Consider the following 12,798-nt stretch of genomic DNA (forward strand, 5'->3'; position numbering starts at 1 on the left):
CAGAACCCATCCAGTGTAGAACCCATCCACTGTGGAACCCATCCACTGTAGAACCCATCCACTGTAGAACTCATCCACTGTAGAACACATCCACTGTAGAACCCATCCACTGGAGAACACATCCACTGTAGAACCCATCCACTGTAGAACCCATTCACTGTAGAACCCATCCACTGTAGAACCCATCCACTGTAGAACCCATCCACTGTAGAACCCATTCACTGTAGAACCCATCCACTGTAGAACCCATCCACTGTAGAACCCATCCACTGTAGAACCCATCCACTGTAGAACCCATCCACTGTAGAACCCGGCCCTTGTAGAACACATCCACTGTTGAACCCATCCACTGTAGAACCCATGCACTGTAGAACCCATCCACTGGAGAACCCATTCACTGTAGAACCCATCCACTGTAGAACCCATCCACTGTAGAACCCGGCCCTTGTAGAACCCATCCACTGTAGAACCCATCCACTGTAGAACCCATCCACTGTAGAACCCGGCCCTTGTAGAACCCATCCACTGTAGAACCCATCCACTGTAGAACCCATCCACTGTAGAAAACATCCGCTGTATAACACATCCACTGTAGAACCCATTCACTGTAGAGCCCATCCACTGTAGAACCCATCCACTGTAGAGCCCATCCACTGTAGAAACCATCCACTGTATAACCCATCCACTGTAGAACCCATCCACTGTAGAACCCATCCACTGTAGAACCCATCCACCGTAGAACCCATCCACCGTAGAACCCATCCACTGTAGAACCCATCCACTGTAGAACCCGGCCCTTGTAGAACCCATCCACTGTAGAACCCATCCACTGTAGAACCCATCCACTGTAGAACCCGGCCCTTGTAGAACCCATCCACTGTAGAACCCATCCACTGTAGAACCCATCCACACTAGAACCCATCCACTTTAGAACCCATCCACTGTAGAACCCATCCAGTGTAGAACCCATCCACTGTGGAAACCATCCACTGTAGAACACATCCACTATAGAACCAATCCACTGTAGAACCCATCCACTCTAGAACCCATCCACTCTGGAACCCATCCACTGTAGAACCCATCCAGTGTAGAACCCATCCACTCTAGAACCCATCCACCGTAGAACGCATCCATTGTAGAACCCATCCACTCTAGAACCCATCCATTTTAGAACCCATCCACTGGAGAACCCATCCACTGTAGAACCCATCCACTGTAGAACCCATTCACTGTAGAACCCATCCACTCTAGAACCCATCCACTGTAGAACCCATCCACTGTAGAACCCATCCACACTAGAACCCATCCGCTTTAGAACCCATCCACTGTAGAACCCATCCAGTGTAGAACCCATCCACTGTGGAACCCATCCACTGTAGAACCAATCCACTGGAAAACCCATTCACTGTAGAACCCATCCACTGTAGAATCCATCCACTGTAGAACCAATCCACTGGAGAACCCATCCACTGTAGAACGCATCCACTGTAGAACCCATCCCTTGTAGAAACCTTCCACTGTAGAACCCATCCACTGTAAAACCCATCCACTGGAGAACCCATCCACTGTAGAACCAATCCTCTGTAGAACCAATCCACTGGAGAACCCATCCACTGTAGAACCCATCCACTGTAGAACCCATACCTTGTAGAAACCTTCCACTGTAGAACCCATCCACTGTAGAACCCATCCACTGTAAAACCCATCCACTGTAGAACCCATCCACTATTGAACCCATCCACTATAGAACCCATCCACTGTAGAATCCATCCACTGTAGAACTCATCCACTGTAGAACCCATCCACTGTAGAATCCATCCACTGTAGAACCCATCCACTGTAGAACCCATCCACTGTAGAACCCATTCACTGTAGAAACCATTCACTGTAGAAACCATCCACTGTAGAACCCATCCACTGTAGAACCCATCCACTGTTGAACCCATTCACTGTAGAACCCATCCACTGTAGAACCCATGCACTGTAGAACCCATCCACTGTAGAACCCATCCACTGTAGAACCCATCCACTGTAGAACCCTTCCACTGTAAAACCCATCCACTGGAGAACCCATCCACTGTAGAACCCATCCACTGTAGAACCCATCCACTGTAGAACCCATCCACTGTAGAACCCAGCCACTGTATAACCCATCCACTGTAGAACCCATCCACTGTAGAACCCATCCACCGTAGAACCCATCCACCGTAGAACCCATCCATGATAGAACCCATCCACTGTAGAACCCATCCACTGTAGAACCCATTCACTGTAGGACCCATCCACTGTAGAACCCACCCCCTGGAGAACCCATCCACTGTAGAACCCGGCCCTTGTAGAACCCATCCACTGTAGAACCCATCCACTGTAGAACCCATCCACTGTAGAACCCATTCACTGTAGAACCCATCCACTGTAGAACCAATCCACTGGAGAACCCATTCACTGTAGAACCCATCCACTGTAGAACCCATTCACTGTAGAACCCATCCACTGTAGGACCCATCCACTGTAGAACCCATCCACTGTAGAACTCATCCACTGTAGAACCCATTCACTGTAGAACCCATCCACTCTAGAACCCATCCACTTTAGAACCCATCCACTGGAGAACCCATCCACTGTAGAACCCATCCACTGTAGAACCCATTCACTGTAGAACCCATCCACTCTAGAACCCATCCACTGTAGAACCCATCCACTGTAGAACCCATCCACTCTAGAACCCATTCACTTTAGAACCCATCCACTGTAGAACCCATCCAGTGTAGAACCCATCCACTGTGGAACCCATCCACTGTAGAACCCATCCACTGTAGAACTCATCCACTGTAGAACACATCCACTGTAGAACCCATCCACTGGAGAACACATCCACTGTCGAACCCATCCACTGTAGAACCCATTCACTGTAGAACCCATCCACTGTAGAACCCATCCACTGTAGAACCCATCCACTGTAGAACCCATTCACTGTAGAACCCATCCACTGTAGAACCCATCCACTGTAGAACCCATCCACTGTAGAACCCATCCACTGTAGAACCCATCCACTGTAGAACCCGGCCCTTGTAGAACACATCCACTGTTGAACCCATCCACTGTAGAACCCATCCACTGTAGAACCCATCCACTGTAGAACCCATCCACTGTAGAACCCATCCACTGTAGAAAACATCCACTGTATAACACATCCACTGTAGAACCCATTCACTGTAGAACCCATCCACTGTAGAACCCATCCACTGTAGAGCCCATCCACTGTAGAAACCATCCACTGTATAACCCATCCACTGTAGAACCCATCCACTGTAGAATCCATCCACTTTAGAACCCATCCACCGTAGAACCCATCCACCGTAGAACCCATCCACTGTAGAACCCATCCACTGTAGAACCCATCCCTTGTAGAACCCATCCACTGTAGAACCCATCCACTGTAGAACCCATCCACTGTAGAACCCATCCACTGTAGAACCCGGCCCTTGTAGAACCCATCTACTGTAGAACCCATCCACTGTAGAACCCATCCACTGTAGAACCCGGCCCTTGTAGAACCCATCCACTGTAGAACCCATCCACTGTAGAACCCATCCACTGTAGAACCAATCCACTGTAGAACCCATCCACTGTAGAAACCATCCACTGTATAACACATCCACTGTAGAACCCATTCACAGTAGAACCCATCCACTGTAGAACCCATCCACTGTAGAACCCATCCACTGTTGAACCCATCCACTGTAGAAACCATCCACTGTAGAACCCATCCACTGTAGAACCCATCCACTGTAGAACCCATCCACCGTAGAACCCATCCACTGTAGAACCCATCCACTGTAGAACCCATCCACTGTAGAACCCATCCCTTGTAGAACCCATCCACTGTAGAACCCATCCACTGTAGAACCCATCCACTGTAGAACCCATCCACTGTAGAACCCATCCACTGTAGAACCCGGCCCTTGTAGAACCCATCCACTGTAGAACCCATCCACTATAGAACCCATCCACTGTCGAACCCATTCACTGTAGAACCCATCCACTGTAGAACCCATCCAGTGTAGAACCCATCCACTGTAGAACCCATCCACTGTAGAACCCATCCACTGTAGAACCCATCCACTGTAGAACCCATCCCTTGTAGAACCCATCCACTGTAGAACCCATCCACTGTAGAACCCATCCACTGTAGAACCCATCCACTGTAGAACCCATCCACTGTAGAACCCATCCACTGTAGAACCCGGCCCTTGTAGAACCCATCCACTGTAGAACCCATCCACTGTAGAACCCATTCACTGTAGAACCCATCCACTGTAGAACCCATCCAGTGTAGAACCCATCCACTGTAGAACCCATCCACTGTAGAACCCATCCACTGTAGAACCCATCCACTGTAGAACCCATCCCTTGTAGAACCCATCCACTGTAGAACCCATCCACTGTAGAACCCATCCACTGTAGAACCCATCCACTGTAGAACCCATCCACTGTAGAACCCGGCCCTTGTAGAACCCATCCACTGTAGAACCCATCCACTGTAGAACCCATTCACTGTAGAACCCATCCACTGTAGAACCCATCCAGTGTAGAACCCATCCACTGTAGAACCCATCCCTTGTAGAACCCATCCACTGTAGAACCCATCCCTTGTAGAACCCATTCACTGTAGAACCCATCCACTGTAGAACCCATCCACTGTAGAACCCATCCACTGTAGAACCCATCCCTTGTAGAACCCGGCCCTTGTAGAACCCATCCACTGTAGAACCCATCCACTGTAGAACCCATTCACTGTAGAACCCATCCACTGTAGAACCCATCCAGTGTAGAACCCATCCACTGTAGAACCCATCCCTTGTAGAACCCATCCACTGTAGAACCCATCCCTTGTAGAACCCATTCACTGTAGAACCCATCCACTGTAGAACCCATCCACTGTAGAACCCATCCACTGTAGAACCCATCCCTTGTAGAACCCATCCAGTGTAGAACCCATCCACTGTAGAACCCATCCCTTGTAGAACCCATCCAGTTTTCATTCCACTGAAATCGATGGAATGAAAATCAGGCTGGTTCTGTAATAACAGATGGGAGATTCTCTCTGCCAAATTATCCCAATCATTGTTCAATCATTCAGCATTGTAGAGAACACAGTGTTAGTGAGGGGCTAATCAATAAAAGGGAAATGGTGCCATTCCTGATGGAGAAGACTGAAGTCAGGGTTAGATGAATAGGGAGTGGTAGGAGGCAGCTCGTGTGGATAAACGCCAGCATGGACCAGCTGGGGGCTGAATAGCCTGTTATTGTGCTGCAGGTTCTATGTAACTCTATGCTATGCTTTACGTCCATTCACCCTGTGTTATAGACTACTCTCATAGGCGAGTCCTTGCTCACTCGGTTCTCTAGAGCATTTGCAATTGGCCTGATATCAAGGTATGTTTAACAGCAGCCTAGGATAATGAACAGAAAACCCTCCTGCGGCTCGCTTCTATCCTGTATCACCACGGGATTCCCCTTGTCAGCAAGAAGCGACAGAATGACACCACAGTGGGCCTTATTTTAGGCTTCACTGTCAAATGGATTTATTGACCTGTAAATGAACAGGCGAATAAATAGCAGAGACCTAACATATCTTTCCGCAAAAGTTGTCAAACTTTGCTAATTGCTTGTATAGTAGAAAATAATAAATCATTTGCAACTTTGTGCTAAATTAATTGTAATCAATCTTCTTACACAATGAATCTTTTTCACTTTTCTCATCAACTACAGGAGTCAAATACCTTAACTCCTACTGTTTTTGAAGTCCTGCATAGTTGTCTTCAAGGGCTCCAGATAAAACTTGTTGTTTTGAACAGTGCAGGCGTATAAATACCCCCTGAAACAATTACCGATATATTGTGAATTTACATAACTCTGTTAAATTCGAAAGGAGCCAGCAATCAGATGCATATCGGAACAAGTCATCGAGCATGTTTGTGTTTGATATGAATGGCTTGGCTCCTTCCTCAAGCAAATTACCTGAAGACAAACAAAATAAATAGGGACAGGTGGTGCATTTATCTATTGATCCAAGAGGCCATCGCTTTGGGTGTCACCTTAAACGGGTTTAGATCACAATATCGGAGGATGAGTATAAACGAGGGAGGTAATCTGGCCTGCTTTGGTTAGCTCTTGTATCCTGCAAGAATCTACACTCCCCCCACCCCCATTACAGACTCCAATTGTGTCTTAAATGATGCCACAATTTTTGCCTCCACTTGGAAGTGCAGAAACCTGGAGCTTCACTTAAACTAATGATTTGAATTCAGAAAGCTCAATGCAAGCTGGCCAAATTCACAGACTTTTTCAGTATAAATTCCACCGTGGTTACCGATAAGCCACATAACATGTTTTGTGTGAAGAACGTTTTGCTGTCAGTCCTAAATTCGTCTTTTACTAATTTGAACCTGCGTCCCTGCTGTCATGATTTAGTTTAAGGTAATGTTCTGGATCCACCTTTTTCCTATACCAATCACCATAATTTATCTACAGTGTCTCTCCACTGAGTCACTTCCATTTAAGGTTGAAAAGCCCAACTTTCAACATCCCTTCCTCACAACTCAATCTTCTGGTGATAGCGACCAGTCTTGGGCCTCGTCTCTGAACAGTCTCCAAGGACTAACTGCTTTCCTTGTACCTTGGTGCCCAGAATAGGACAGACACTTATCTCAAGAGGGCTGGAATACAAGGGGGTGGAGGTGATGTTACAGCTGTACTGAGCTCCGGTTAGACCCCATCTGGATACTGTGTTCAGTTCTGGGCCCTGCACCTCAGGAAGGAGAAATTGACCTTTTGGAGGGGGTGCCGCGCAGATTCACCAGAATACCGGGGATTAAAGGGTTAAATTATGAGGACAGGTCGCATAGACTAGGCTTGTATTCCCTTGAATATAGAAGATTAAGGGGTGATCTCATTGAGGTGTTTAAGATGATTAAAGGATTTGATGGGGTCGACAGAGATAAGCTATTTCCTCTGATGGGAGAGGCCAGAACAAAGGGCACAACCTTAAAATTAGAGCCAGGCCGTTCAGGGGTGATGTCAGGAAGCACTTCTTCCCATAAAGGGTAAGTGGAAATCTGGAACTCTCTCCCCCAAAAAGCTGTTGAAACTGGGTTGGGCGGGGTGGGGTGCAAATTGAAAAGTTCAGAACTGAGATTGATAGATTTTTATTAGCTAAGGATATTAAGGGTTAAAGAACCAGGGCAGGTAGATGGAGTTAAGATCAGTATGATCAATGTTCCCGTTAATTTTTTTGGGTGCGCGGCCCCTTTAAGAGGCTATGCGGCCCATTCAAAATACCGCGCAATTGCAGTCTTTCTCATTGAAGAGCCAGCTGCGCAGGTGGTTCAGAGAGCCACGCGGCCACGCAGCTGAAAGGAATCATTGGCCATGATCTAATTGAATGGTGGAACAGGCTCGAGGGGCTGAACGGCCTATTCCTGTTGCTATGTTCCTGTGACACAAAGTACGGATTGATTAGACCACTATACAATTAAAGGATGACTTTTTCTGTATTGTTTTTGCCCTCTCATTGCATGTTCCATTTGCTTTGTTGACTACTGCTTCACAGTGTTTGAACAAGTCTAGTAAAGCCTTATGGCTTCATCTTTAACTATTCTGAGGCCATTCATGGAGTGCTTATGTCACCCATTCTTCTTCCTATGTACAGTACTTTATACTTGTGCATATTAAACTTTGTCTACTATTATTCCACCCACTTACATATCTTGTCTAGCTTGTTGCATAATTCCTGAGCTGCCTCCGCTGATTCAACGGCCCCTCCTAGTTTGGTAATGTCTGTGAATTTGGCCAGTTTGCATTAAGATACCGAACCAATGTCATTAAATATAACTCAGAAAGACTTGCATTTATATAGCGCCTTTCACGACCACCGGATGTCTCAAAGCGCTTTACAGCCAATGAAGTGCTTTTTGAAGTGTAGTCACTGTTATAATGTGGGAAACGCAGCAGCCAATCTGCGCACAGCAAGCTCCCACAAACAGCAATGTGATAATGACCAGATAATCTGTTTTTGTTACGTTGGTTGAGGGATAAATATTGGCCCAGGACACCGGGGATAACTCCCCTGCTCTTCTTCAAACTAGCGCCCGTGGGATCTTTTACGTCCACCTGAGAGAGCAGACGGGGCCTCGGTTTAACGTTTCATCCGAAAGATGGCACCTCGGACAGTGCAGTGCTGTATAACCTTGACATCATTCCTCTCACAAGTACCTGCTGCTTTAGCCAATTTCTTATCCGTTCCCAGGTTTTACCTGGAGCTTAAATAGGAGCCTTTCATGCGGCACTTTATCAAACAGTTGATGAAAGTCAAAGTACATCATGCCACAGGGCTTTCCGTGTCATAAAGCTTCCTCAAAAAAAATGTCCAAGAGATTGGTCAGGCTTCTGAATCCATGGATTATCAAAGAGGTAAACCTCAAGCTTACTCCTAGTAATTGACTGCACTATTTTACCTTCTAAGACTAACCTGTCTGTAGTTGCCTGGGTCTGCTGTGTTACCTTTTGTAAAAATTTGCACTATGTTTGAACTCTGGGAGGTCCCAGTCTATGTCTCACAAATCTCATCTCTTGTCTTACTTAGTACCTGGGAGATAAATGTCCATCTTTCCCATGAGATTTCATTTCATTTGTTTTGAGCCTTGTTAGCCTGTCTAGGACTTTCATGTCATTTATGTCAAAGGTGTTAATTATGCTTGGATTATTGCTGTTTGTGTTCCTCCAATTCTGCCCTCTTGTGCATCCCTGACCTCCTTCGCCCCATCATTGGTGACCGTACTTTCAGCTGTCTAGGTCCCAAGCTCTGGAATTCCCTCCCTGAACTTCTCCACATCTCCAACTCTCTCTCTTCTTTTACGACCCTCCCTAAAACCTACCTCTTTGACCTGTCCTAATGTCTCCTTCTTTGGATCGGTGTCAATTTGTGTCTGGTTCCGCTCCTGTGAAGCGCCTGGGATGTTGTACTATGTTAACGGTGCAATATGAAGGCAAGTTGTCGTTGCTGTTGTATGTTGCTCATGTCTTCCCTAGTGAATACCTGATGGAAGTTAACCATTTAATAATGAACTGTCTTGTACTCAACCTTAGTTTCAGTCGCATTTGCATCTGTTAAAGGTTCTCATTTCTTCTCTGACTGCCCTCTTGCTGTTATAATACTGACCAAATTTCTTACTGTCATGTTTAGCCTCTGCAACTATACATCCTTCCAGGTCCCCCTTTGAGCTCTTAACATATTATACCGTCTTCTGCTTCACGCCACCTTGTTGGATTTCATATTTGAACAGGGAATATTTTCCATATATCTTTTGCTGTCCACACATTATATCAAAGAGCGCCTGAAGTTACTTCACAGCAACAGATATTTAATGAGACAATGCAGGTTCCATTTGCAACTGTCTGTGCGGTTTATTGAGCCATTATTCAGAAAGAAGTAATTCTTGCACATTTTGCCAATTGCAGCAAAATGCACACGTTGGAATCACAACTGGATATTAAGAATTCCAAAGTGCTAGAGGAGCCAACTAATAACTCACAAAGAACAGCAATGGATGCTTTAATCTGAGGAGATCTTAAACCTGTACCATTGGGACTCATCTCCATTCACATGCACCTAAAGGAGTCAGCCAATGGCTCAGTTGTTAGTGCCCGCGCCTCTGAGTCAGAAGGTTGTGGGTTCAAATCCCCCTCCAGAGACTTGAGTACATAAATCTAAGCTAACACTCCAGTGCCGTGCTGAGGGAATGCTGCATTGTTGGAGGTGCCATATTTCGGATGAGTCACCAACCTGAGTGGGTGTGAAAGATCCCTGGCACTATTTGAAGAAGAGCAGGGGAGTTCTCCCTGGTGTCCTGACCAATATTTATCCCTCAACCAACATCAATAAAACAGAAATAACAACAGAAAATGCTGGAAAAACTCAGCAGGTCAGGCAACATCCGTGGAGAGAAATTTGAGTTGACGTTTCGGGTTGGACCCTTCTTCAAAACTGGAAAGAAAAGAAACTAGATCGGAGGCAGGGCTGCGATCGGACAAAAGAATAAAAGAAACAAAAGAAGTAAAAGAGATTAGAAGCTAGACGAGATGGTAATAGGCTGGGATTAGGTGTAAAGTGTACTGGCAGGGCAAAAGATAGCTGCCAGGTGTGAGAGAGAAACAAAAGGAAAGGGGGGGGGGGAAAGGAGTGGAACAATTACAAGAGAAAATGAAATGGGGGCCGAGCTTATGATCTGAAATTGTTGAACTCGATATTGAGTCCAGAAGGCTGCAGAGTGCCTAATCGGAAGATGAGGTGCTGTTCCTCGAGTTTACGTTGAGCTTCCGTGGAACAATACAAGAGGCCAAGGACGGTGAGGTCCGAGTGGGAATGGAGCGGTGAATTAAAATGACAGGCGACCTGGTCATTATCACATTGCTGTTTGTGGGAGCTTGCTGTGTGCAAATTGGCTGCTGCATTTCCTACATTAAGACAGTGATTACACCCCAAAAAAGTACTTCATTGGCTTTGGGTTGTTCTGAGGCCATGAAAGGCGATATACAAATGCAAGCTCTTTCTTAAGAATGCCCACATCCCAATTTCAAACTGCATCCACTTACTTTTGAGCTGCCCTTTAGAATAAGGCCAGTAGCATTTTAATAAGCGGCATTCATCATGTAAGCCGAGCGGCACTGAAGGTCAATGGACATTCTCCAACCTTCCTGCCAGATACAGTCTTGCTACAAAAACGCATTTTGTTTGAGAAATGCTTTGTTGTTGTTGTCGATGCGATTCGTGCGAGGTGAGCAGATCGCTGCCGAGACCAGGAGAGTTGGGGGGGCTTTAAGTAATGATCAGAGCTGGAAATAGTTAGCGAAACGGAATAATATTCAAATGACAGTAAGGGGCCCGGAAATAGGATACCAACCATGAAATAAAACAGCTGCCGGACTTGTATAGCTTTCGCCTTTATGGACATCTTTAATTGAGAAGTGAGTGGGGGAGGTGGGGCGGCGGGACGCTGCTTACAGTTTCAGTGTTAACATCGCACAGTAAAAGCAAACAAACCAAATCTGTGACGTACCTATTTCTTCTGTTTATTCTCTACTTTTAATAACCCTCCTATTTTGGGCACAGCAATACATTATCAGATATATACATAATAATTTCCAGCTGGTAGCAGTAAATAGATGAACAAAGGACCATTAGAGACAGTACAATCCATTACACTAAAAGGTTTCTCTTCACATATTATACTTGAAGATTTTTGAAAGTCATTAAGTTACTTCTTTTCAAGAGGAATGGTTAATGATAGTTGTGGACCAGCCTTCTTTCTATGTCTGTTGACATTACAACGAATCGACCACATAGCCAGCGTGGCCTCTTAATACAATGTGTACAATTTCGAGACAGAGTCTTTGTCAAGCGCCGCTGGTTAACCTCACCTCGCCCTTAATATATCTAGTTAAAATACGCTTCAAACAACATCATCATCATCCCAGCTAATTGTTCCTCCATGAATCTAATGTAGAGTCTGATAGACAAGTTAACTTGATGGATTAAATGCCCACCTGCGTGCCTGCCGTCTTTAACTTATTGTCCCGTGGCTTCGTGTTACATGAACGGGGTGCATTTTGGGTTTCCAAATTTAAAAGAAAAAAACGCCAAATGAAATGCAGTAGTGTTGAATTGCGACAGGTCCCGATATATACATTATTTACAAAGGAGTTGAGTGGTGTGGTCGTACAGCCCAGGCACAGTATGTCAGTGGGCAGCACCAGAGCTCGATGTTCAGTGTCTCGCTACTGATCGCCACAAGCGGTGGCCGCATGCTTTAAACCCACTCGGGGTCCATGCATGGCTGCCAACCCTTCAGGGCTGTCCTGGGGCCTTCCCGGGGATCTCCTGGGCACTGCTGTGAACAACCCGGGAGTTACATCGTGCGGGGCAGAATTCCAGAATGTATCTTCTTCTTGTTTGTTACTTGTGAACGATATTGGAGATGGGTGGGGCGGGGGGAGAATAAAAAGGCTGTTTGACCGGGCGAGGGCGGTGGCGAGGTTATGTGACCAAGTCTCCAGGAACAAGTTTGAATGACGACCAAAAACTCCCACACCTACTAGGGGAAGAGAGAATTTGTGTAACCTTAGCGGCACACTATGTTACAGCTTGCCATAAACAGAGGGACAACCACTAAATATAAGTAAAGAGTATATACAAATTATATGAATGTATATTTATACACTCAGGGATATATCTGTTTATACACTGTATGGATAGATCTGTATTTTTTGTGTTCAACCATGAATGTTTTTCGATGCTTTGGCAACATAAGATGTACCTTGTCATGCCAATAAAGCGATTTGAATTGAATTGAATTGAGAGGCGGTGACGTCGCGGGGCGCTGGTGGCGCGTTGCTTTCGGCAGGCACAGAAAATGTGGGCATCGATTCTGTCCCGTTAACTTGCCCGGCTGCTGCATGTTTTTTTGGAACAGGGGCGAAGAGAAGAAAGCAGACTCCCCCCACCCCCCCCAGCAGCGTGTCGTCACCTTTTCTTTTTTTTTGAGCTCGTCGGCATCCCGTTCACCTCTCAGAGAGCGAGCTGGAGCTTGGTCAGGTTTCTCTGGTGCATGTTATGGTGACGAACCAGTTCGTCAGACCTCGCAAACTTCTTCTGACAGTTCGGCCACCTACAGCTAAAGGGCTTTTCACCTGTTAAAACAGCAGCCCTAATGAACTTTTATTTTTTTTTAGAAAAAG

At 46.0% G+C, this 12,798-nt stretch overlaps 1 protein-coding gene across 2 annotated transcripts in view; it reads right to left on the reverse strand.

Moving 5' to 3' along the window:
* Window positions 1-11,112: 11,112 nt before the first annotated feature.
* Window positions 11,113-12,798, reverse strand: part of LOC147107148 (Wilms tumor protein homolog) — an 88,066-nt gene continuing 86,380 nt past the window's right edge. For both annotated transcript variants that reach the window (XM_086008262.1, XM_086008261.1), the window contains exon 8: window positions 11,113-12,750. In XM_086008262.1, the coding sequence (XP_085864388.1) occupies window positions 12,629-12,750 (122 nt within the window). In that variant the 3' untranslated portion in view covers window positions 11,113-12,628. The remainder of the gene's footprint in view (window positions 12,751-12,798) is intronic.

The sequence above is a fragment of the Somniosus microcephalus genome, chromosome 15, assembly GCF_052327205.1.
Source record: "Somniosus microcephalus isolate GS21.2 chromosome 15, FLI_Smic_1.0, whole genome shotgun sequence".
NCBI classification, from domain to species: domain Eukaryota; kingdom Metazoa; phylum Chordata; class Chondrichthyes; order Squaliformes; family Somniosidae; genus Somniosus; species Somniosus microcephalus.